At 41.6% G+C, this 24607-nt stretch overlaps 1 protein-coding gene across 9 annotated transcripts; it reads left to right on the top strand.

The window, feature by feature from the left end:
* The first annotated feature begins 735 nt into the window (after positions 1-735).
* Positions 736-24440, top strand: LOC110525096 (nuclear receptor subfamily 2 group C member 1-A). Of its 9 annotated transcripts, none has more exons than XM_021605046.2 (14): positions 736-1250; positions 8352-8480; positions 8745-8981; positions 9331-9409; positions 9506-9685; positions 11141-11309; positions 12497-12593; positions 13544-13737; positions 16673-16826; positions 17161-17282; positions 19019-19161; positions 19646-19783; positions 22702-22807; positions 23033-24440. In XM_021605046.2, exons 2-14 carry the CDS (start codon positions 8412-8414, stop codon positions 23202-23204), a joined length of 1860 nt encoding a protein of 619 aa, XP_021460721.2. In that variant the 5' UTR covers positions 736-1250; positions 8352-8411; the 3' UTR covers positions 23205-24440. The 9 variants fall into 9 exon arrangements, with proteins under 9 accessions (XP_021460721.2, XP_021460741.2, XP_021460746.2 ...); XM_021605066.2 differs by having other exon boundaries at positions 11141-11288; XM_021605071.2 differs by having other exon boundaries at positions 737-1250; positions 8745-8861; positions 9322-9409.
* Positions 24441-24607: the final 167 nt, after the last annotated feature.

A 24607-nucleotide genomic window follows, 5' to 3' on the forward strand; every position in this document is an offset into this window, starting at 1 on the left:
CCTGATTGAGAACCATACACAAAAGGAACATAGAACGCCCACCCAAATCACACCCTGACCAAACCAAAATAGAGACATAAAAAGCTCTAAGGTCACGGCGTGACATAGTGAGAGGTTTTTCTTGCTCTTTTTGTCATTTTTTTCCCCTTCTATGTAAAGGGACCCATACGCTTTAAAAAATATATATATATACATTTAAAGGATTAAACAAATTTGTGTGTTTCATTGGAGAGAGATACTGTAGTGGGAAAGATAGATGGAGAGTGAAAGTGTCACAAAGGCAATTGGTCTAATTCAAACCCACAGCAATAACTCTATTTGAGCTATTCCACGCAAGTGTGGACGGGAAATATTTCTGGTATCTCAGATTATTTTTACCCCTTTTTCTCCCCAATTTCGTGGTATCCAATTGTTGTAGTAGTTACTATCTTGTCTCATCGCTACAACTCCCGTACGGGCTCGGGAGAGAGTTTTGTTCTTAACTGACTTGCCTAGTTAAAGGTTCAATTAAAAATTGAAATGAAGTTTAAAAGTTCATATTCATATCCAAATAATGGTGTTGACTCATCCTATACTCGTATTGGTGGCCAAAGAATACATTTGAGAAACGTTTTTTTTTTTTTTTTTACAAAACCCCACCTCAAACAAATCACTTGCATTTCCTCCTGAGGAGGAGCTGGCCAATCAGCGGTCTACTTGCATGAACGTTTTAAAGACGGGTATACTCCCACACCATTCCAACATAGAAAAGCTTTATTTTTTATTAAACATACTTAATTCCAGGAAAACTATTTAAGTCATATTGTAGTTAATTATAGGCCATACATCTGGAAACACTGGACAGTTACTGTAAACACAGTTGACCAACAGCAGGGGATGAAATAATATAAGAAATTGTGTAACAGCAGGTGACACACTACGGAATTAGCTACATTGTCATTAATTGCAAAACTCGAATGACATGGTTGAACTGAGGATACACCAGGACTCAAAACAAAAAGTCATGCGGATCACGGAAAGGCCACAACTTCGGTTTAAAAGCCTTCAGTTGTGATATTCAACAGAATACGCTACATTTTGCAAGCCTTCCGACTCGCGATGCCCGGGTGTTTGAGCTAATGCGCAGAAGCATCACAACGTGTTTTGAGGAAAAAGGTCACGAACTCTGACCCTGCCTGAAGCAGGAGCAAAAGACAGAAAAATAACATTAATGTATTACCTATACAAACAGCGTACAACAAGCAGAGCAGGTAAGACAACTGAATTGTGCGCGAAAGCTGCCATGAAAAAACACGTCATGCATCACATAATGAAGAATACATTTGCCAAGCCAGCAGCCCGAGGGGAAGCTGCCATTAGCTAACGTAGCTAGTTCGTAGACTTTGCTATTGATTCCGGACCAAGAGTGCACCAAAACCGGCAAGTAATGAGATATCAAAACCATACGGATACTCGGTGTTATTTGGCACTAAACTACAGTGTAGTTAGCTAACTCAAACAAATCGGTTATTAGCTAAATTAGCTAAATAACAAATCAGTTATTAGCTAAAACGTGTATGCTAGCAAGCGGGCTAGCTGTGAATCCTGTACGAGAATGCTAACTAAAATTACCTAGCGCGAAGAAATTGGTTCGATTTCCGAAGCTGATGTTCAAATATGAACACCTAGCTAAATGTTCGTTTGTATTGGACCAACAACAATTTGAAACGGTTCCAAATTGATTTTCAATTCCTAGCTACCGTTACATTTGTGCGTTCTTATTCCTTGTTGTTAACCGCGAAGTCCCGCCACTCGCTGGCTGCGTTTTGGTATGGGCCTTGAACCCTAGCGTGCTTTAACCCTTCAATGTTGACCTTTCACCTACAGGAAAAGAAATACCTTTATCTTCCGTATCGATTTTAAATAGTTAGCTACTAGACCAGAGCGTGTTTGTTGTACTTACAACCATCGATATTAATGTAAGGCTAGTTAACGAACTACATGTTGTGTATTTCTCAGCTTGGTGAAGACGGCCACAAATGCAGATACCAAGCATGCTAGGCCGTGCAATTATACCACGGTGTGTCCCATAGTTAGCTACTCGGCTAGCATGCACATTCCGAGTTGATCAACCCCTAACGTCGTTACTCTCACGAAGTTAAGTCAAAACAAAAATAGTCTGTACTAGATTGACTAACCCTCCTGTTTTCTCACATTAGTAGCAACGAACGACCTAGCTAGCTTCCTGCATAGGACATGGGCAGGCATTTCAAAAACATGTTGCTTGCTAGCTAGTAAAACGGACCCATATTCACTAACAAATGTAACGTTTGTTATTGGCAGGGCAAACCCGATTTGGTGATGTCTGTTATGATCCAAATAAATCACAGCTCGTTTTTGGACTCGTTTTACCGGATTAAGTAGAATGCCATTGGAAATGAATGTTCAAAGTTCAATGTCTATATCTAAAATGTAAGTTGACAAGACATTTTGATAAATATCCTAATGTCAAACCGCAGTTTGTGTCCAAATCTATGACCAATATGCAGAAACAGATTTCATGTTTAGGTTTCAGAATATCAATCTACACATGTGCCACAATAATAACAATATTACTTGCATTTTTTTTGTTTAAAAATGAAGACCTTATAAACTGCACACACACCGAAAACCCAGTTTTGACAAATGGCAATAAATCACTCAGAAATGTGCTCAAAAAAACATACGGAAACTGGAGATGTTTTTTTTTTATACATCAACTGGTTAGAGGACAACCTTCAGAACACTGTCATCATGTAATTTAGTTTTTTAAATTCAAGTGGGTCTCCAACGCGGTAGGCTAAGTGTAACTCAACACTTTTGTTAATCCATCGATGTGAGGTTGAAATCAATAGGACAGGAGGCAAACGTTTGGGGTGTAGCACTGTTTAAACTAACACTATTCAAAGGCCACAATGAAACTTGGAATAACATCTACTTGGTTGTTTAGAGGAGACCTTTAGGGGGCTTATCTATACTGAACAAAAATTTTACTGCAACAATTTCAAAGATTTTACTGAGTTATAGTTCATATAAGGAAATCAGTCAATTGAAATAAATTTGTTAGGCCCTCATCTATGGATTTCACATGACTGGGAATACAGATATGCATCTGTTGGTCAGAGATACCTTTAAAAAATAGGTAGGGGTGTGGATCAGAAAACCAGTCATTATCTGTCTGACCACCATTTGCCTCATGCAGCGCGACCCGTCTTCTTCCCTTAGAGTTGATCAGACTGTTGATTGTGGCCTGTGGAATGTTGTCCCACTCCTCTTCAATGGCTGTACGAAGTTGCTGGATATTGGTGGGAAATGGAACACACTGGTGTACACGTCTATCCAGAGCATCCCAAACAGGCTCAATGGTATGCAGGCCATGGAAGAACTGTGACATTTTCAGCTTCTAGGAATTGTGTACAGATCCTTGCGACATTATCATACTGAAGCATGAGGTGATGGAGGCGGATGAATTGCACAAAAATGGGCCTCAGGATCTCGTCACAGGATCTCTGTTCATTCAAATTGTCATCCATAAAATGCAATTGTGTTTGTTGTCTGTAGCTTATGCCTGCCCATACCATAACCCCACCAAGGGGCATTCTGTTCACAATGTTGGCATCAGTAAACTGCTCTCCCACACAATGCCATACACATGGTCTGCGGTTGTGAGGCCGGTTGGACATACTGCCAAATTCTCTAAAACGAAGTTGGAGGCAGCTTATGGTAAAGGAATGAATATTAAATTATCTGGCAACAGCTCTTGATGAACATTCCTGTAGTCAGCATGCCACTTACACGCTCCCTCAAAACTTGAGACATCTGTGGCATTGTGTTGTGACAAAACGACACATTTAGAGTGGCCTTTTATTGTCCCCAGCACAAGGTGCACCTGTGTAATGATAGTGCTGTTTAATCAGCTTCTTGAAATGCTACACCTGACAGGTGGATGGCAACCAACTTTAAGGTGCATTACTGCCACCAACTGGACTGGAGTGTGTAGATCTTGTTCATCGTTCAATCACCAACGTGATGCTTGTAAAAACCAATGAGTCGATGGGAGAGGCAGGACTTGCAGCACACCAAGCGTCTAAAATAGAACCAAGTTCTCAAGTGACTGTTGACGCATGTGTAGGGCTGTTACAGTGACCCTATTACCGCCACACCAGCGGTCAAGAGTCATGACTCCAGTCAAATTCCACATGCTCAAGCTTTGATGCTCATTAGCAGCCTACCAAACTTGCTAACTGTCTGGTACTCAGCACTCTATTGTCCCGCTAATCACTCTCACTGCAATGCAAATCCCATCAACTTTCTATAGGCTAGACCTACTTTATTTATTTCTCAACTTTCCTAATATTAAGCACATTCCTTTGCTTTACAACAGGTACAACTGACTAGTTATCCCCTTCTCTTTCTGCTGTTCCGAGACAAAATGGTCCATTCTAAATTGAAACTAATTTCACAAATATAGTATATGTAAAGGCAAGCTCTGACGCTTGCTGGATCTGGCAGAGCTTGAAACTATTACGGACTACAAAGGGAAACCCAGACGCAAGCTGCCCAGTGACGTGAGCCTACCAGATGAGCTAAATGCCTTTTATGCTCGCTTCGAGGCAAGCAACACTGAAGCATGCACGAGAGCACCTGCTGTCCATACAGATTACTCTGTGTACTCAAAGCATGCGCGGACCAACTGGCAAGTGTTTTCGCTGACATTTTCAACCTCTCCCTGACCAAGTCTGTAATACCGACATGTTTCAGACCACCATAGTCGCTGTGCCCAAGGAAGTCTGTCTAAATGATTACTGCCCCGTGGCACTCACGTTGGTAGCCATGAAGTGCTTTGAAAGGCTGGTCATGGCTCACATCAACACCACCCTCCTGGACACCCTAGACCCACTCCAATTCGCATACCGCCCCAGCAGATCCACAGATGACGCAATCTCAATCGCACTCCACACTGCCCTGTCTCATCTGGACAAAAGGAACACCTATGTGAGAATGCTGTTCATTGACTACAGCTCAGCGTTCAACACCAAAGTGCCCATGAAGCTCATCACTAAGCTAAGAACTCTGGGACAAAACACCTCCCTCTGCAACTTGGACTTCCTAAGAGTCGGTAACAACACATCTGCCACACTGATCCTTAACACTGGGGCCCCACAGGGGTGTGTACTCCTGTATTCCCTGTTCACCCACGACTGTGTGCCCAAACACGACTCCAACACCATCATTACTTTTGCTGATGACACAAAAGTGGTAGGCCTGATCACCGACAGCGATGAGACGACTTGTAGGGAGGAGGTCAAAGAACTGGCAGTGTGGTGCCAGGACAACAACCTCTTCCTCAGTGTGATCTAGACAAAGGAGCTGATCGTAGACTACAGGAAAAGGCGAGCCGAACAGGCCCCCAAAAATCCAGAGTTTAAAGAGTTTAAAGTTCCAAACTATTATGGTCCAAACATCACAAAACAGCTGTGAGGAGGACACAACAAAACCTTTTCCCCCTCAGGAGACTGAAAATATTTGGCATGGGTCCCCAGATCCTCAAAAGGTTCTACAGCTGCACCATCGAGAGCATCCTGACCAGTTGCATCATCGCCTGGTATGGCAACTGCGCGGCATCTGACCATAAGGCGCTACAGAGAGTAGTGAGAACGGCCCAGCACATAACTGGGGCCAACCTCCCTGCCATCTAGGACCTATACAAGGTGTCAAAAGAAAGCCCATAAAATTGTCAGAGAGTCCAGTCACCCAAGTTATAGACTGTTTTCTCTGCTACCACACAGTAAGTGGTACCGGAGCGCCACGTCTATGACCAAAAGGCTCCTCAACAGCTTCTACCCCCGAGCCACAAGACTGCTGAACAATAAATAAAATCACCACCGGACAATTTACATTGAGTATCCCAGCACACTGACTCGGTACCGGTGCCCCCTGTATATAGCCTCGTTATTGTTATTAATTTTTTATTGTAGTCTGCTTGGTAAATGTTTTTCTTGAATATTAAATGAATACTCTTCTTGAACTGCACTGTTGGTTAAGGGCTTGTAAAGTAAGCACTTTTCACAGTAAAGTCTACAGTTGTTGTATTCATTTTCAATACAAATAAAGTTTGTTTTGAAGTTAAGAATAGTCTGATGGGTGACTATTAGCCTATCAGTTGTGAATGATTCCCAGCGTGTGCAGTAAGGCAAGAAACAGTGCATGCCTTTTTTATTTTTTACAACTTTTCCAAATCATAGTCGCACACCTCATGTAGCCTAGCCCATAGACCTATATGCTGATACGGTTTGTATCACAACTAAAGTGGTCAAATAACTTAAGCACATTTAATTTGCTTTACAGCCGGTGTAGAGCCTAACTGGTATGCAATTTAGGGAAGATAATTTTTACCACGTTCACCTTTCGCCTTTCGCATAATCGCATTTGCAGTCACTTTTAAGAAAAGTGTTTTCCTGCTAATTGCTTCTTGGAACGTTCACGCTTGTGTGCACATTGCTGCTCTTATAATGTGAAGAAATGGCCCAGTAGTTTATCAACATTAAGCTAAATGTTCTGATCTGTTTATTAGCCTCATTGCCTTCATTTGGAATCTATCACATCCCAGAGTATGTTTGGAGTATTTATTTCTTGCACAAGTTGACCAATAGAATAGGTCGACTTTTGTACTAGCAGATTTTTTTTAACTAGGCAAGTCAGTATAGAACAACTTCTTATTTTCAATGATGGCCTAGGAAGGATATTTACCTTTGTCAGCTCGGGGATTCGATCTCGCATCCTTTTGGTTACAAGTCCAACGCTCTAACCACAAGGCTACCTGCCACCCCATAGGCTAGTGTTTTTGCTGTTCGTTAGGCCTACACATCTTGTTAGCTGACAAAGTAAATGTGGACAGTTCTAACATCTTCAATATGCACCTCGGAATTCGATAAGAAGGACGCACGCAGTTGCGTCCCTAATGTGTCTGTCTTCACTTGTAGCCTACTTCGGAGTTGATATGCCTGTGAGAAGGAACCGATCACGTGACGGGTATCGGCTAATCAAAATTGAGATATCTGAGCGGTGCTTCGGAGCACGGTGATTGGCAGCCGGGCGAAGGGGATTATAATTATTATATTCAGCCCAAGGGCACAACGGCCACTTTCGCTGCAAAAGGCATTAAAAATGTTGTTTTTTTAGGGGGCATTACGGCCACAAGGGGATTTGTATCTACTGTAGCCCACAGCCACATGTCATAGCCAGATCAGGGCCTAACATAAGCGCAACTCACAGTATGCTATTCTGTTCTTCTGAAATAGACTGCATTTTCTTCATAGCGTGTTTCTTCAGACCTGTCTAAAATAAATAATACATTTATTGTAATGGTGTAGGCTATATTACATGTATTTATTAGACTTTTTAAAATGTAGATGTTCCAAAGGTCTGCATCAGCGGCTTGTAGCTTTTGTGTGGAAGCCAAGAGCTGCTAAACATGTTTGTTAATTAAAGGTAAATTTACCGTGAGACCAGCAGTTACTGTTAGCTTGACAATCACAGGCTGACAATTTCATGACCGTCACAGTCCTACGCGCGCGAGCAGTTTGGATGAAATGATTGAATAACATTTATTCTGCAACATTCGTGTACGCTATGTGGCCGGTTTGGTCAGCATGCAAGTCCTGCGCACCCCAGCATGTGACAAAATTAACGGTACAACACCAAAGATATTGATATATTTTTTTAAAGTAATCGATCTTATGTTATCGTGATGACTAAACTTTTATTCTAACATCACCAATCTGAAGCAAAATAGGATGTCATTCCACAAAATTTTATGGGGTGAAAATGCAAGTTTGTGTAAGGTAGTAACACAAACGGTCCACATTAGGGAAATTAGCGCAATTCAAAATACGTTTATATGGCAAAATAATTCAACATGTCAATTAAGATGATAGTATATGTTGCCCAATCACAAACCATTGCAACAATGACGTGGTTTTCTCACTAATTTAACCATTTAGAGAGTTTAAAAAGGCTCTCAAACAACGTTTTACCGGGCGCTCTACACTAGAGCCATAGTGTCTGTGCAGCAGCCTGAACATTTGACGTCCATAATTATGGTATGTTAGAATGTAGGCCTATGTTTGTCCTCTCATTGTATAGACCTGTTACTGGCCCATCTGTATGGCCTAGTACTAACTATATTTTGTCTATTTTGTGTTTTGCTATGATATTAATAAGCCCATTTGCTACACATCTCACTCTCTGAGAACTTGTTCTGATGCAAATATGTTTATCATCGATTTTCAATGCATACCCAGTAACTGAAACATTCCTTCCTTCCTACACAGTTTGATGTGCCTCCTGGGGCTTTGATGTGAGCAGCAGCAGAAGGAAACAGAATCAGCGTCATGGACAGACAGACTCAGAGGATTCAGCTGGTGTCAGCTGATGGTGGCATGATGGGACACCGTATCCAGGTAGTGTAACGGACAGGTCATTTCCTGCCCTGAGACATGGCTGTGACCTCCACGTCTCAGGTTATCCCTTACCCCTAAACTATTGGTCAAGGCTATTATTAGTCAACATCCGCATGACTAGTACCTTCATATGACTTCAAGGTTAAACAATAGCAGAACGTACAGCATCAGGGTTAGATTCCAGACAGTATACTAACCCAACATAATTTGGCTGAAGTATTTCTGTTATTTTCATATATATTGAATATTCTCCTTTCCTTCCAGATTGTGACAGACCAGTCCACGGGCCAGAAGATCCAGATCGTCACTGCATTGGAGCAGGGTTCTGGTGGGAAGCAGCAGTTCATCCTGGCTAACGCAGACTACTCCACGGCAGGCAAGGTAATCCTAGCCAAACAAGAGGCCTCGTCCCTGGGCAAGGTGATCCTGGCGGCCCCAGACGGTTCAGGGGTAAATCAGCTGCTGTTTGCCTCCCCTGACCTGGCTGGCCAGCAGATCCAGGTAGAGGCCTCGGCCTGCACCACCAATATTCTAGTCTCTTACTACCTTCTATTCAGAATATTGCTATCCACAAAATTCTGGTTCCCCTAGCATAGATTAAAGCTACGATCTCTGATCAGTTTTTCAGTCAAACAACCGCCCGCCATTTGTTTTGGTATACAGCTGAGGGATGGGGTTAGGGAAATGTAACCCCTCTCAAATTCATATTAGACAGCACTCTATATGCAAGGATTGACAGTCCATTTAGTCCAGTACAATGCTTAATCTGTGAGGGAAACAGGCCCCTAGAAGTATCTTTGACATCTGATATGAATGCCTCTTTTGCTTTTTGTGTGCGTTGTATTTCCAGTTTGTGACGGAAGGGTCAGACCAGGCCCTTTCCAAGCCCGTGGTGGAGTACTGTGTGGTGTGTGGAGACAAGGCCTCAGGTAGGAATGAAATGCACTTGAACTGGTCTGACCCTTCTTGAACCCTCTCTTCTCGTTGTGTGACTGATCCTGTCGCCCTCCCTTCTCCTTGCCCAGGTCGTCACTATGGGGCAGTGAGCTGTGAGGGCTGTAAGGGTTTCTTCAAGCGCAGCATCAGGAAGAACCTGGTTTATACATGCAGGGGGTCCGGAGAGTGTGTCATCAACAAGCACCACAGGAACCGCTGCCAGTACTGCAGACTTCAGCGCTGCATGGTCCTGGGCATGAAACAGGACTGTGAGTACCTGCCCCAATCACTTACTGACGTTCACATAGGTATATAATGTTAAACAAACATGCTTCTCTAACATGTCATTTAAGAAAGGGTGTCAGTTTGTCAACATCTGCAATGTTCCACAATACCCCGTGTTGTTACTAGTTCGTATGTTTGAGTGGATCAGTTTGAGCAAAGTGGAGGTATTGATCACATAAAGGCTGTTTTACACACCCACTCTAAGAACCCAAATCATCTTATTTCATTTGTATATTCCAATATTTCTTTCTGACTGTCCACATAGTAGCACACAGTTGCAATGCTAAAATCCTGTCACTTTTACATTTTGGGATGGTTTTCATGATAACGGCATGTCATGTGCAAAAAAGACACTTCCGAGCAATTATTTTTCGATCTGAGCGTTCAAGGCAGAGGAATGGAGGAATGGTTTTGTATCAGGATTCGGATCTACTAAAGCCTTGTTCACATTGGCAGTTTGAAGTGACTCAAAACATTTATTTTGCATATCTGATTTAAAATCTATTCTTTTTTCTGCGGTCTGAACAGCCAAAAAGCACATGGAATTAGATATTTCAAGCCACATTTCAAACCACATTTGTAGGTAGTTTGAAATCGGATACAAATCAGATTACTGGCCACGCGGCTTGTCTGAACAGTCAAGTCTGATTTATTTGACTGTTATTTGGCATATCTTGTTGCTTCCTAGCTATGTTGTTGACAGTTTTGACAAAAACGTGTGGTAGTTAACTAGGATGTTAATTGTTTACAAACAAATGAGTGAATGTGCTAAACAGCTAGGCCTACCTAGCTAGCTAGTTGACTGCTGTGGCTAGCCAAAAAGTTGGATCATCTTATCCTTTGAAACTTTAAAAGCGTTCTTACACTATGATTTTTAACATTCAAAGCAACTGGGAAATGTCCATGGCTGGCATTGTTGTCACCTTAGCTTGATAACTTCTGAGTGATAGGAAGCACGAGCACCACCACCAATCAGCCTACACCACTGCGCACACATCCATTGTTGCTATGACAACTTGCGTAGACATGTCCGCAAATGACTGCTGTCTGAACACACCCAAATCCTGTTTGGTCACTTGTAACTTGCTGTTTGGATAGTCAGTATTCAAAAATTGATTTGTAAAACAAAACTTATTTGAGCATTATGGCCTGCAGTGTGACCAAAGCTTTAGACTATTTTTACACAGATTACTCAGATTCCATGTGTTTTTTTTGTTTGTTTGCTGTTTACACATTAAGAAAATTTCAAATATGCAAATGAATTGTTGGAAGATCTGAATTTAGCTGCCTGTGTAAACACAGCCATAATTAGTAGTTATTTGGGATGGAAGGTGACTTGTAAATCATTGGTTCTGTGTAGTCTGACTGCAATGTAGTCGATCACAAAATGCACATAAGCATGGCGGATTAAAGTTAACTGTTCTCTTCCTCTCTCTCAGCCGTTCAGTGTGAAAGGAAGCCGGTGGAGGTATCCAGAGAGAAGTCTATCAATTGTGCTGCATCTACGGAGAAGATCTACATCAGGAAGAATCTGTGTAGTCCTCTGGCTGCCACGCCCACCTTCGTCACCGACAAGGAAACCGCCAGGTACTACAAGGAGACAGCCAGGTACTGCAGCTGGCTTAAGGGCCCCATCGCATTGAGCAACGCAGCATACAATTATAAAACCAACTCTTATGTATTTCATTGGGGAAGTTGGTTTGGAGTGGTGGAATATAGGCGCATGAGGTCACACCAAACACAGCCTCAAAAGGCACAGGGTACATACGCCACCGTAAGCTCTGTGTGGGATGCGTTACCAGTGTGTGTGAGCCCTAATTAATTAGTTGATGTTACTGATTAGCTGGAGTGGACACACCTGTGTTCCCATGTAGAAATCAGTCCATAGAGTCCACTCAGAGAGAAAGAGGTGAAGTCAAGAGGGATAACTGGTCCCAAAATCTGTCTTCTCCAGCAGGTGGCTTTTAAAAATATTTTTTTCCACTCACCGAGCAAGGAGTTTTTGTATGAAGGTTAGTAAGTAAGAGGGTTGAATTTGGTTAACAAAAAAATATAATTGCTTATTTGCTACGTGTGGCTTATTTGATCAAATAGAAGTTCCGTAATGCTTAGGTTGCACATATAAGTAGGAAACGTGACAACCCGGCAACTTCGACAAAAAAAAAAACACTTTATATCGGAGTTGTTCCTGTTCACGTGTATCTGCCCTCCGACTACCCTCCATTTTTTTTAAATACATTTATTTTTGTTGTTAGAGTGGACACTTGAGTATCTGATAAGACTAACCACTGTTTCACAGTCTCAATCGTTCCTAATTGGACCTCCAATTCATCTGCACCGATTGGAAAATACTTCACAGGTGAAAACAATAGGGTGGAAGCTCAACATTGGCTGAGTTTAGACAGGCAGCCCAGTTCTGATATTTTTTCACTAATTGGTCTTTTGACTAATCAGATCAGCTCTGAAAAAGATCTGATGTGAACAGATCTGATGTGATTGGTCAAAAGACTTGGGGTGCCTGTCTAAACGCATCCAAAATAGGCTAGCCTTCAACCTTTTTTCCAGATTAGTGTAAATGAAGAGGATGGTTAGGGTAAACGGAATGACTGTATAGCCATTTGGCTGCATTTATACAGGCAGCCCAATTCTGATAGTGGAAAAATAACTGGTCTTTTGACCGATCAGCTCTTTTGCTATTAATTGGGCAAAATATCCGAATTAGGCTGCCTGTGTAAACGCATCCTTCGAGATCTCTGTGGGATTAGATGGTAGAATTGAAGTGTTTGTGTTCGCAGATCAACCAGTTTGCTGGAGTCGAGCATGCTCCTCAACATCCAGCAGCCATTCCCCAAGCTGGAGAACACCATCCTGCTCCCGACATCCCCTGAATCGGTTAGTAACTGCAGCACATGTGGGGGGCACAATATACAAATTAATTTAATTTCATAGTTAGCTCGCATCCACCCGTGGACTTAAACTCATCTTTTTGAGTTTTAAAATGTGTACTTTTTAAGTACACATACAAATCATACAGACCACAGAGCCAAAAAGTTAAATGTAGTATGTAAAATAAAATAAAAAACACCCTCCCATTGCCTTCAGAAATGATTCATACCCCTTGACTTATTCCACATTTTGTTGGGTTACTGCTTAAATTCTAAATGGGTGAAATAGATTTCAGATATTTCTGTATTTCATTTTCAATAAATTTGCAAAGCTGTTTAAAAACATGTTTTCACTTTGTTATTATGGGGTATTGTGTGTAGAAAAAAAATTATATAATGCATTTTGAGTTCAGGCTGTAACACAACAAAATGTGGAATAAGTCAAGGGGTATGAATACTTTCTGGAGGCACACTATAAGTGAAGACCATCTCTTCCAGGGCAATAGGAGACACCGTATTTATATTTATACTCAGCCGCGGGCCGGAAGAATCATGTCCAAACCAATTTACGATTGGACAAATTGCGGGTGCATAGAAATACTATTTTAAAGTTCGGTATGGGTAGTCTTCCTATATCTTTCCCTCTATGTAATTGTTAATTTTATCAGTGGAAACTGCAGTTTTATTGAAACCGCACTATGGATTTGTTCCCGATAGCCAGAAAGGAAATTCAGTTGTGGCAATAGATTAATTTTGACAATAGATATTCTGCCGGTTAAAGCAACTGGGATGTTAGTCTGTGATGAGGTCTGATTGAACCGATTTGAGCATCCTGTTAAAGTTTCAGGCAATGGTTTTTATCTAAGGAAGGAAATAATTCACAAATATTTAAAATGAGAAACGATTGGGACTCCATTATTAATAGTGGTGCTGATTCTCCCTTGTGCCTCTCCATAGAATGACCAATGTCAGGGTGACCTGAGCACCCTGGCCAACGTGGTGACATCACTGGCTCACCTGAACAAGGCCCGGGAGATGAGCGACATTACAGACGGCAATGACCTAATGGGTGTGGACGACACCCTTAGCAACGGAGACAGCTCAATGACGGATCTCCAAGGAGACGAACAGACCGCCAGTGACATTACGCGGTGAGGAGATTTCTTATACAGGATTTTAAAGCTACTTTCTAGAATTTTGTTTTATTCTCAGATCCCAGATTGTATATATTTTTAACCCCCTGGAGTCGCTTAAATCGACGTTACATAACAACAACAAAACATTTTTTTAAAAATTGGCTGCATCTCAAATCTATCGCATCCGCCAGTGTTGCACTTCCGCATCTGGTGTGAAAGGTGGCAGAGCTCGAGTGGTGTTTGTCAGACCACGATACATCCCTAAAATCGGCCTTATGTAAATGTCTACAGTGTCCGTATGGTTTGACCTACGGGGGAGACTCACGAACACGATGGTGTTCTCCGTTTTTCTCTACGAGGAGACCCGTCCGAAGTCGGTACCGTTAATGTGCCGACTTCTGTTTGGTACTGTCTGAATCGTTTGGGCTATAAACTAATGGGACCCCACTGTGGAAAGGGGAGATTCTCACAAACACAATGGTGCTCTGTTTTGCTCAAGGACCACCACAAGTGTTACTGGACTCGTCTGAAGGTACCGTTTTAAAAAAAACGAATGGAAGTATGAAGGTAGTTTTGTTCTTACTCAAAAAAGGGGTTCAATATGTATAATATATAATTATACAAAATATTTCCTGTTTTTTTTAATTTTATTTTGTTTTTACATCTCCATTTAAGACTGACACTTAAACCTTGTTTCTAATTTATTTTGACTGTCCTTTTGCCATTTATGAATGTGTTATTCAATGTGTTTCTATGGGCTTCAGTAGTAAAGTCCAAAATCTACCTAAAATTCCAAATCAAATAGCTAAATTATCCGTATTATGACCATCTTAAAACAATTCCATATGTCAGCTTAGCATCCCCCTCTCCCAACATCTTTAAAGAATTTTAATAGGTAAAATGTAATCTGCTTGGATTGACTATCAGCAGTGCTGATTTTAGAGCTGATAAATGTTCTGAGTGTATCAGAAGGAACTTAGGGGTTGTGTTTTCTGTATATCATGGGGCTCAAATTGATTTTTTTCCAGTCAAGGGCCATGTGGTTCCTGTGTTCCTGCCTCGGTTAATTAGGTTTCGTGCTGGTTAGATATTTCCTATCCCAAGATCTGTCAAGCTTGAAGCTTGTTTTCCTTTCTGCAGTCTATTTCTGTTTCACTTTCTGAACCTCAACACTAATAGACATTTTTACCTCTAAGAAAGTAAAGACAATATAAGTACTTTTAGAGATGAATACAGTGCCTTCAGAAAGTATTCACACCCCTTGATTTTTTTCTACATTATGTTGTTAAAGCCTGAATTTTAAAATGGATTACATTGAGATTAATTGGTCACTTGCCTACACACAATACCCCATAATGTCAAAGTGGAATTATGTTTTAATTTTTTTAAACAAAAGAATAAAAAATTAAAAGCTGAAATGTCATGAGACAATAAATACGTATTCAGGGCCTTTCTTTTGGCAAGCTTAAATAAATTCAGGAGTAAAACTGTGCTTTAACAAGTCGCATAGTAAGTTGCATGGACTCATTTTGTGTGCAATAATAGTGTTTAACATGATTTTTGAAGGACTACCTCATCTCTATACCCCACACATACAATATCTGTAGGATGCCTCAGTCAAACAGTGAATTTCAAATAGATTCAACCACAAATACCAAGGACATTTTCCAATGCCTTGCAAAGAAGGGCATCTATTGGTAGATGGGTAAATTACACTTTGGATGGTGTCTCAATAAACCCAGTCACCACAAAGATACAGGTGTCCTTTCTAACTCAGTTGCCGGAGAGGAAGGAAACTGCTCAGGTATTCCACAATGAGGCCAATGGTAAAACAATTAGGATTTAATGACTGTGGTAGAATAAAACTGAGGATTAATCAACATTGTAGTTACTAACTTAATTGACAGTGAAAATAAGGAAGCCTGTACAGAATAATTTTGTTTCCAAAACATGCATTCTGATTGCAATAAAGTAAATATAAATAAAGTATTACTAAAGTAATACTGCAAAAAATGTGGCAAAGCAATTAACTTTTTGTCCTGAATACAGTGTAATGTTTGGGGCAAATACAACACATTACTGAGTACCACTCTCCATATTTTCAAGCATAGTGGTGTCTGCATCATGTTATGGCTATGCTTGTAATCACTAAGGACTGGGGAGTTTTTCAGGATAAAAAATAAACGAAATGGAGCTAAGCACAGGCATAATCCTAGTGGAAAATCTGGTTGTCTGCTTACCCAGACACTGGATGATTAATTCACCTTTCAGCAGGACAATAACCTAAAACACAAGGCCAAATCTGCACTGGAGTTGCTTACCAAGAAGACAGTGAATGTTCCTGAGTAGCCGAGGTAGATTTAGGTCAAAACTATGGCAAGACCTGAAAATGGTTGTCTAGTAATGATCAACAACCAATTCGACAGATCTTAAATCATTTTTTGGAAGAATAATAGGCAAATGTTGCATAATCCAGGTGTTGAAAGCTCTGATTTACGCTGAAATACTTTATGTAAATTAGATTTCTGTATTGAATTTTTACTAAATGTGTAAATATGTTTAAACATGTTTACACTTTGTCGTTGAGGTATTGTGTGTAGAGAGCTTGATATAGAACATATATTTTAATCATGTTCCGGCTGTAACACAACAAAATGTGGAATAAGTCATGCGGTTTGAGTAATTTCTGAAGGCACTAAGTGTACTAGTTTGAACTGACTTGTGTTTGTGTGTGTGGGTAAAGGGCTTCTACACTACAGAGCCAAAACAGATGTACTGAGCTGGCCTGATTACGCATCCACCATAATTGATGGAACCGTGCTGGAAAGGACAATGAGAAAATAAAACATCAGAGCCAGAAGAGTTCGGGTTTAAGTCGGCACTATAGTGTGAATCGAGCACTAATTTGTTGATTGACTTGTTTTGTTGTCTCGCTCTCCCACCTCCCCAGAGCGTTTGACACCCTGGCCAAGGCCTTGAATCCTGGTGATGGCTCAGCGGGAGACACTCTGGAGGCCACGTTGCAGTTGATGTCAGGGGACCAGTCCGGCCCTGTGGTGGAGCTGGAGGGGCCCCTTCTCTCAGACAGCCACGTCCCCTTCAAGGTGAGGCCCAGGGGCCATGCTCAAAAGTAGTCCACTATAAAGGGAAAAGGGTGCCACTTGGGATGCTACCCCACTCAAAGGCCCAGGGGCTGACCATGACTTTAATCCATTTTTAAATCAGGTGTTATCTTAAAATGGAAATTTATTCTCAGTACGTCATAGAGTGCTTAAAGAATCAAGAGGCCCTGAACTCACTTGCTATGGCAACTTCATTTCCCTGCAGGGATTAATAAATATAATTCATCAATAACTTTTTTTTTTTTTTAATTTAAAAGTCTAATGTCTAGGCCCATTCTTTCTCAATAATGATGTCTCTCTTGCTCACGCTCTTTAGTTGATGATGCCTTTGCCCATGCCTGAGTACCTAAACGTGAACTACATCTGTGAGTCGGCCTCAAGGCTCCTCTTCCTGTCCATGCACTGGGCGCGCTCCATACCTGCCTTTCAAGCCTTGGGGTGAGTCCCTACCTACCTACTGCTCTCATTCTGTCTCTCTAATTCTCTTCCACTGAATTGGAAGATGTAAGTAAATGGAAGATGTAAGTATTCAGACCCCTTTACCCTTTTCACATTTTGTTACATTACAGCCTTATTCTAAAATGGATTAAATAAATGTTTTACCTCAACAATCTGCACACAATACCCCATAATGACGACGCGTAAACAGGTTTTTAGAAGTCTTTGCAAAACAAAACGAAATACCTTATTTACATAAGTATTCAGACCATTTGATATGAAACGTTTTAAATTGAGCTCAGGGTGCATCCTGTTTCCATTGATCATCCTTAATGTTTCTACAATTTGATAGGAGTCCATCTGATGTAAATTCAATTGATTGGACATGATTTGGAAAGCCCCACACCTGTCTATATAAGGTCCCACAGTTGACAGTGCATGCCAGAGCAAAAAGCAAGCCGTGAGGTCGAAGGAGTTGTCCGTAGATCTCCGAGACAGGATTGTGTCGAGGCACAGATTTGGATAAGGGTACCAAAACACTTCTGTAGCATTGAAGGTCCCCAATAACACAGTGGCCTCCATAATTCTATTTCTTAAATGGAAGATGTTTGGAACCACCAAGACTCTTCCTAGAGCTATCTGCCTGGCCGAACAGAGCAATTGGGGGAGAAGGGCCTTGGTCAGGGAGTTAACCAAGAACCTGATGGTCAGGTGTTCATGATGGTCACGCTCTGGAGTTCCTCAGTGGAGATGGGAGAACCTTGCAGAAAGACAACCATCTCTGCAGCACTCCGCCAATCAGGTCTTTATGGTAGAGGGGCCAGATGGAAGCCACATGACAGCCCATTTGGAGTTTGCCAAAAGGCATCTAAAGGACTCTGACCATGAGAAACAAGATTCTCTGGTCTGATGAAACCAAGATTGAACTCTTTGGCCTGAATGCCAAGCGTCACGTCTGGAGGAAACCTGGCACCATCCCTACGGTGAAGCATGGTGGTGGCAGCATCATGCTATGAGGATGTTTTTCAGCAGGAAGGACTGGGAGACTAGTCAGGATCGAGGCAAAGATGAACAGAGCAAAGTACAGAGAAATCCTTGATGAAAACCTGCTCAGGACCTCAACAGGACAATGACCCTAACCACACAGCCAAGTCAACGCAGAAGTGGCTTTGAGACAAGTCTCTTAATGTCCTGGAGTTCCCCAGCCAGATCCCGGACTTGAACCCAATCAAACATCTCTGGAGAGACCTGAACATAGCTGTGCAACAATGCTCCCCATCCAACCTGACAGAACTTGAGAGGATTTGCAGAGAAGAATGAGAGAAACTCCCCAAATACAGGTGTGCCAAGCTTGTAGCGTCATACCCAAGATGACTCGAGGCTGTAATCACTGCGTCAACAGGCAAGTTAATCAATTTTAGAATAAGGCTGTGACGTAACAAAATGTGGAAAAAGTCAAGGGGTCTGAATACTTTCCGCCGGCACTGTATATGCAAACTGCCGTTTTCTGCCTACTGGCCAGAGCACCAAAATGGAAATATTTGTGTGTCATCCTCTATGATTTTAAATGCAGTGTATATTAATATATTCTCCATGCATGCATTTTAATAAATTAAATGCATCCTGTATTTCCCAGTGATATTGACACTAACCTGGTGAAGTCCTGTTGGAACAAACCGTTTGCCCTGTGCCTGGCTCGATGCGCCAACATTTCGAATGTTGTCTTTTCTCCATAGTGGTCTCGATAATGACATTAACCTGATGAAGGCTTGTTGGAACGAGCTGTTTGCTCTGGGCCTGGCTCAGTGCGCCAACGTTATGAATGTCGCCACCATCCTGGCTGCCATCATCAACCACCTGCAAACCAGCCTACAAGAAGGTACAGGAGGTGGATTGTACAAATAAATACATATTTATCAGTGTTTACAATAATTGCCAGCAGATTTTTATCCAAAGCGCCTTCCAGTATGGAGAGTGTGATTTATGCAGCAAACATATTTCCAGGCTCTATCTCAATTGATAAAAATCTGTCCTCCTCGTTGTCTCCTCTTTATCATAATCTGGACTGATTCGAAAAGACTTGACTGGGAAAAACAATATGGTGGAAGAGAAGCTCATCATTAGGCTAGCTTTCACCTGGTCATTTTTTTTTTGAAAGATCGGTGGATATGAAGGAGAGGAAGGATTTTAGACAAAGAGCCCCAGTGTCCTTCTCCAGTCTTCCTCTTGTTCACCCCCCCCCCCTCCCCTGCAGAGAAGCATCTGCTGAGTCAGAGCCACAGTAGGCTTTTTGTTGTGGGAGAACATGGGGGCGTTTTATAGTATTTTAAATGATTTACGCTCCCCTGTTTCCCCCCCTATAGAGAAGCTGTCCCCAGAGCGAGTGAAGCTGGTGATGGAACACATCTGGAGGATGCAGGAGTTCTGTAACAGCATGGCCAAACTGTCCCCTGACTCGTATGAATACGCCTACCTCAAAGCCATCGTCCTCTTTAGCCCTGGTGAGTGGTGGCTGGAGAGAGTGATAAAGAGGGACTGATGCATAATGTAACTCGGTGTTGCAAAGAGTAATTGGTCACATTCAAGACAGTGCAAAGCATCCATGAAGAGAGTGGGAAAAGATAGGAACTAGCGTTTTATGTGTTAGTTTTGAAATTAGTGCTGATACACTATATGGCCAAAAGTATATCGATACCCCTTTCAAATGAGTGGATTTGGCCATTTCCGCCACACCCATTGCTGACAGATGTATCGTTATAGGATGCAACCTTTCCAACAAGTCAGTTTGTTAAATTTCTGGCCTGCTACAGCTCACCCGGTCAAATGTATGTCCTGTTATTGTGAAGTGGAAATGTCTAAGAGCAACAACGGCTCAGCTGAGAGGTGATGGGCCACACAAGCTCACAGAATGGGAACACTGAGTGCTGAAGCGCATAGCACGTAAAAATCACTCACTGCCGAGTTCCATACTGCCTCTGGATGCAGCGTCAGCACAAGAACTGTTAGTCAGGAGCTTCATGAAATGGGTTTACATGGCCAAGCAGCCGCCCAAGATTTTATTTATTTTATTTTTTTATTTCACCTTTTATTTAACCAGGTAGGCAAGTTGAGAACAAGTTCTCATTTACAATTGCGACCTGGCCAAGATAAAGCAAAGCAGTTCGACACATACAACGACACAGAGTTACACATGGAGTAAAACAAACATACAGTCAATAATACAGTATAAACAAGTCTATATACGATGTGAGCAAATGAGGTGAGATAAGGGAGGTAAAGGCAAAAAGGCCATGGTGGCAAAGTAACTACAATATAGCAAGTAAAACACTGGAATGGTAGATTTGCAATGGGAGAATGTGCAAAGTAGAAATAAAAATAATGGGGTGCAAAGGAGCAAAATAAATAAATAAAATACAGTAGGGAAAGAGGTAGTTGTTTGGGCTAAGTTATAGGTGGGCTATGTACAGGTCACCATGCGCAATACCAAGCGTCTGCTGGAGTGACGTAAAGCTTGCTGCCATTGGACTCTAGAGCAGTGGAGACGCATTCTCTGGAGTGATGAATCTTGCTTCACTATTTGGCAGTCCGACGAACAAATCTGAGTCTGGCAGATGCCAGGAGAATCCTACCTGCCCGACTGCATATTGCCAACTAAGGTTTGGTGGAGGAGGAATAATGGCCTGGGCTGTTTTATAGTTTGAGCTAGGCCCGTTTGTTCCAGTGAAGAGAGATCTTAACGCTACAGCATACAATGACATTCTAGACGATTCTGTGCTTCCTATATCGACATGACAATGCCCCTGTGCTCAAAGCGTCAAGAAAAACTTGACTGGCCTGCACAGAGCCCTGACCTCAACCTCCATCTAACACCTTTGGGATGAATTGGAATGCTGACTGCAAGCCAGGCCTAATCGCCCAACCTAAGTGCCCCAACCTCACTAATGCTCTTGTCGCTGAATGGAAGCAAGTCCCCTCAGCAATTTTCCAACATCTATTGGATGGCCTTCCCATAAGAGTTATAGCAGCAAAAAGGGGAACCAACTCCAAATTAATGCCCAGAATTTTGGAATGAGATGTTCGACAAGCATACTTTTGGCAATGTAGCGTAAATGAGAAACTGTTGCATGACTCAACTCACTTCCGTGAAAAATGTTGTCACATGATTACGTTCATTGGGCCAACCTCCTGGACACAGATTATGCCTATATATTTATTTTGAATTTAAACAAAATATTTTTATACATATATTATTTTTTACTATTAAGCTTGTTCAATGGTGAGTCTGTCCCATGCAGTAACACGGCGAATTGTCCCTGGCCCCTTCTTAGTGTAGTTAGGTGCTGCCCTTCAGACAACAGTTCCCAGATCCTCAGCAAACTATTTAAACAAAAGAAAGTACACTGGACCATGACTCCCCATGGATTTGCTGTGTACATGAAAGGGAGAGTTATTATAAATGCGGAGTTGCACCCTTTCCTTTTGCTTAATCTACTTGTTCTGCGTCTTTGCCAAGAACTATACTGAACAAAAATATAAACGTAACCATTTCAATGATTTTACAGAGTTCATATGTGGAAATCAGTCAATTTAAATAATGAATTAGGCCCTTATCTATGGATTTCACATGACTGGGAATAAAGATTTGCATCCCGTTACCTATACCTTAAAAGAAATGTGCCTTACATTGGGCTTTAGGATCTCGTCACGGTATTTCTGTGCATTCAAATTGCCATCGATTTTAAAATGCAATTGTGTTCATTGTCTGTAGTTTATGCCTGCTTATACCACAACCCCAATGCCACTATGTTGACATCAGCAAAACGCTCGCCCACATGACGCAATACATGTGGTCTGCAGTTGAGGCCGGTTGAACGTACTGCCAAATTCTCTAAAACGACGTTGGAGGCGGCTTATGGTAGAGAAATGAACATTCAATTATATGGCAACATTCTTGCAGTCAGCATGCCAATTGCATGCTCCCTCAAAGCTTGAGACATCTGTAGAATTGTGTTGTGGCAACTGCACATTTTTAGATTGGCCTTTTATTTTCCCCCAGCACAAGGTGCACCTGTGTAATGATTGTGCTGTTTAATCAGCTTCCCGATATGCCACAGCTGTCAGGTGGATGGGTTATCTTGGCAAAGGGGGGGTGTAAACAAATTTATGCACACCATTTGAGAGAAATATTTTTTCTGTGCGTATAAAGAATTTCTGGGATCATTTATTTGAGTTCAAGAAACATAGGACCAACACTTTACATGTGTTTTTTTATATTTTTGTTCAGTGTATAAAAGACAGCAGTGAAATAGAAACATGTAGATAGTCAGTGAAGGTTGTTTGGTACCATGGTGATTGTCTGATGCGGTACCGTTCCTTTTGTTTAATGAACTTGTTCTCTGTGTGTGTGCACATGCTATAGACCACCCAGGCATTGACAACACCTTACAGATCGAGCGGTTCCAGGAGAAGGCTTACATGGAGCTACAGGACTATGTTACCAGGACCTACCCAGAAGACTCCTATCGGTCAGTAACTCGCTACATTCTACCACTAAATCCAACTGTAACATCATTTCCTCGATCATTCATCTTCCAATTCTGTTTCTCGACCACTGTTTTTGCCTCCCTCAATTAAATTGTCAAATTCGAATGCTTTCCTGCCTTCAATTATAAATGATTTATTGGCATGACATTCACATGAATATTATTGCCAAAGCAAAGATCCATAACATTCTAAAATGTACCTGTCAGGTTATCCAAGCTGCTGCTGCGTCTCCCGGCCCTGCGGCTGATGAGTGCAGCGGTGACAGAGGAGCTGTTCTTCGCTGGCCTCATCGGCAACGTGCAGATAGACAGCATCATCCCGTACATCCTCAAGATGGAGTCCACCGACTACAACAGCCAGGTGGCCACTGGAGTCTGACCTTTTGACCTGACCCACTCCGACCTGGTCGCCACAGCAGCCTAAAGCGTCTCCTGGTCACCATGGCAACTTCACCTGCAGGCCAACTGTAGGGCTGTAGGCGAGCTTCCAAGGTAAAAATGCAGGGTCATGTTCATTAGGGCACACTATTAGCAAAAAAAAACATCTGTGGGAAGTTCAGATCGTGCCTCCATGTTTTCTTTTTTTTTCGCTCCATTTTGGACGTTTTTTCTTTCCGTTTCGTACCTACTGAACACAACCCAGGTTGGCTGCATTGCTGTGTGTCCACCTCCCTAAACAGAATCTGAAGGTTTTCTCAATGGAATCAGATGACCTTCAATGCTGAAACAATCCTTTTCTTTGACAACCTGATTATAGCTCAAGAAGGAAGACTATGTAGTCCACACACACACACACACACACACACACACACATCCACATACAGCCGCCACGCCTAATGTTATCCTCAGCTTCAACAAATGAACTTTGAGTGAGTCAATCAAGCTTCGTAAATTGTGCTCTTTAGTAATGTACAGTACATTTACATATGTAGGATAAATGTTGTTGCTGAGAATTTTCCTGCACAACAGGAAATGCAAACTTGTGTATTCAGGGTTTAAAAAGGCTTCTGAAGTTTGTACTTTCCGCTTTAAAATGTCTGACTTGATTTGCCTTGACAGCATTGTTTTTTAATCAACCCCTACAGATTTATTTGTCCACATTATTCACATTTCCTGTTTCAACCGGATTATTTTCCTGCTGTTGCAAACTGGCTCAAATTAAGATCCTTCATCTGTGTTCTTTATATCCCTTCATTTTGTGCTTCTGATCTCGTTTGTATTTTGATGAACGGACAGAGGAGCTGTTTTACTTTTTCAGAGTGCCCGCCTCATCTGGTTTCAACATGCACTTGTATTATTTTCCCCCCCAAAATTGAAGAAACTTTTTTGTCAATGTTGGTTTGCTATGATGTGATCAGTTAAGGCTATAACCTTTATGGTATTTGTTTGCTAATCCGAAGGAAAAGGCTTGTATCATGAGTCAACTCTTGTCTAACTTGGAACTCAAAGCATCATGTATGTATGTGTAAATATGTATATAGAAATATGTGGAGAAAAAGCTATCATGGACAAAAGATGCTTATTACAAGAATTTGCAGCTTTTTGACATGTAAATGTAGTTGCTAAAACAATTGTCAAGTCATTTAAAAAATAAAATGACATTTTCAATGGTCAATCAAATGTATTATAGAATTATTCATACTTTTCAATGATGGGGTGACCTTTTTTGATGACCACTTCAGTTGTAGCCTGGTTCCAGATCCATTTAAGCTATTGTTACGAAACCAATAACTAGCCTGCTAATATTGTTGCACTTGCTTTGTCTAGTGATCTTAGGCCTAG

The sequence above is a fragment of the Oncorhynchus mykiss genome, chromosome 1 (genome assembly GCF_013265735.2).
Source record: "Oncorhynchus mykiss isolate Arlee chromosome 1, USDA_OmykA_1.1, whole genome shotgun sequence".
NCBI classification, from domain to species: Eukaryota; Metazoa; Chordata; class Actinopteri; order Salmoniformes; family Salmonidae; genus Oncorhynchus; species Oncorhynchus mykiss.

Coding starts and splice junctions, on each gene's coding strand:
- LOC110525096 (XM_021605046.2), top strand. CDS start 8,412: ATGGACAGACAGACTCAGAGGATTCAGCTGGTGTCAGCTGATGGTGGC. Junction 8,481..8,744: donor TGATGGGACACCGTATCCAG/GTAGTGTAACGG, acceptor CTTTCCTTCCAG/ATTGTGACAGACCAGTCCAC. Junction 22,808..23,032: donor TACCCAGAAGACTCCTATCG/GTCAGTAACTCG, acceptor TGTACCTGTCAG/GTTATCCAAGCTGCTGCTGC.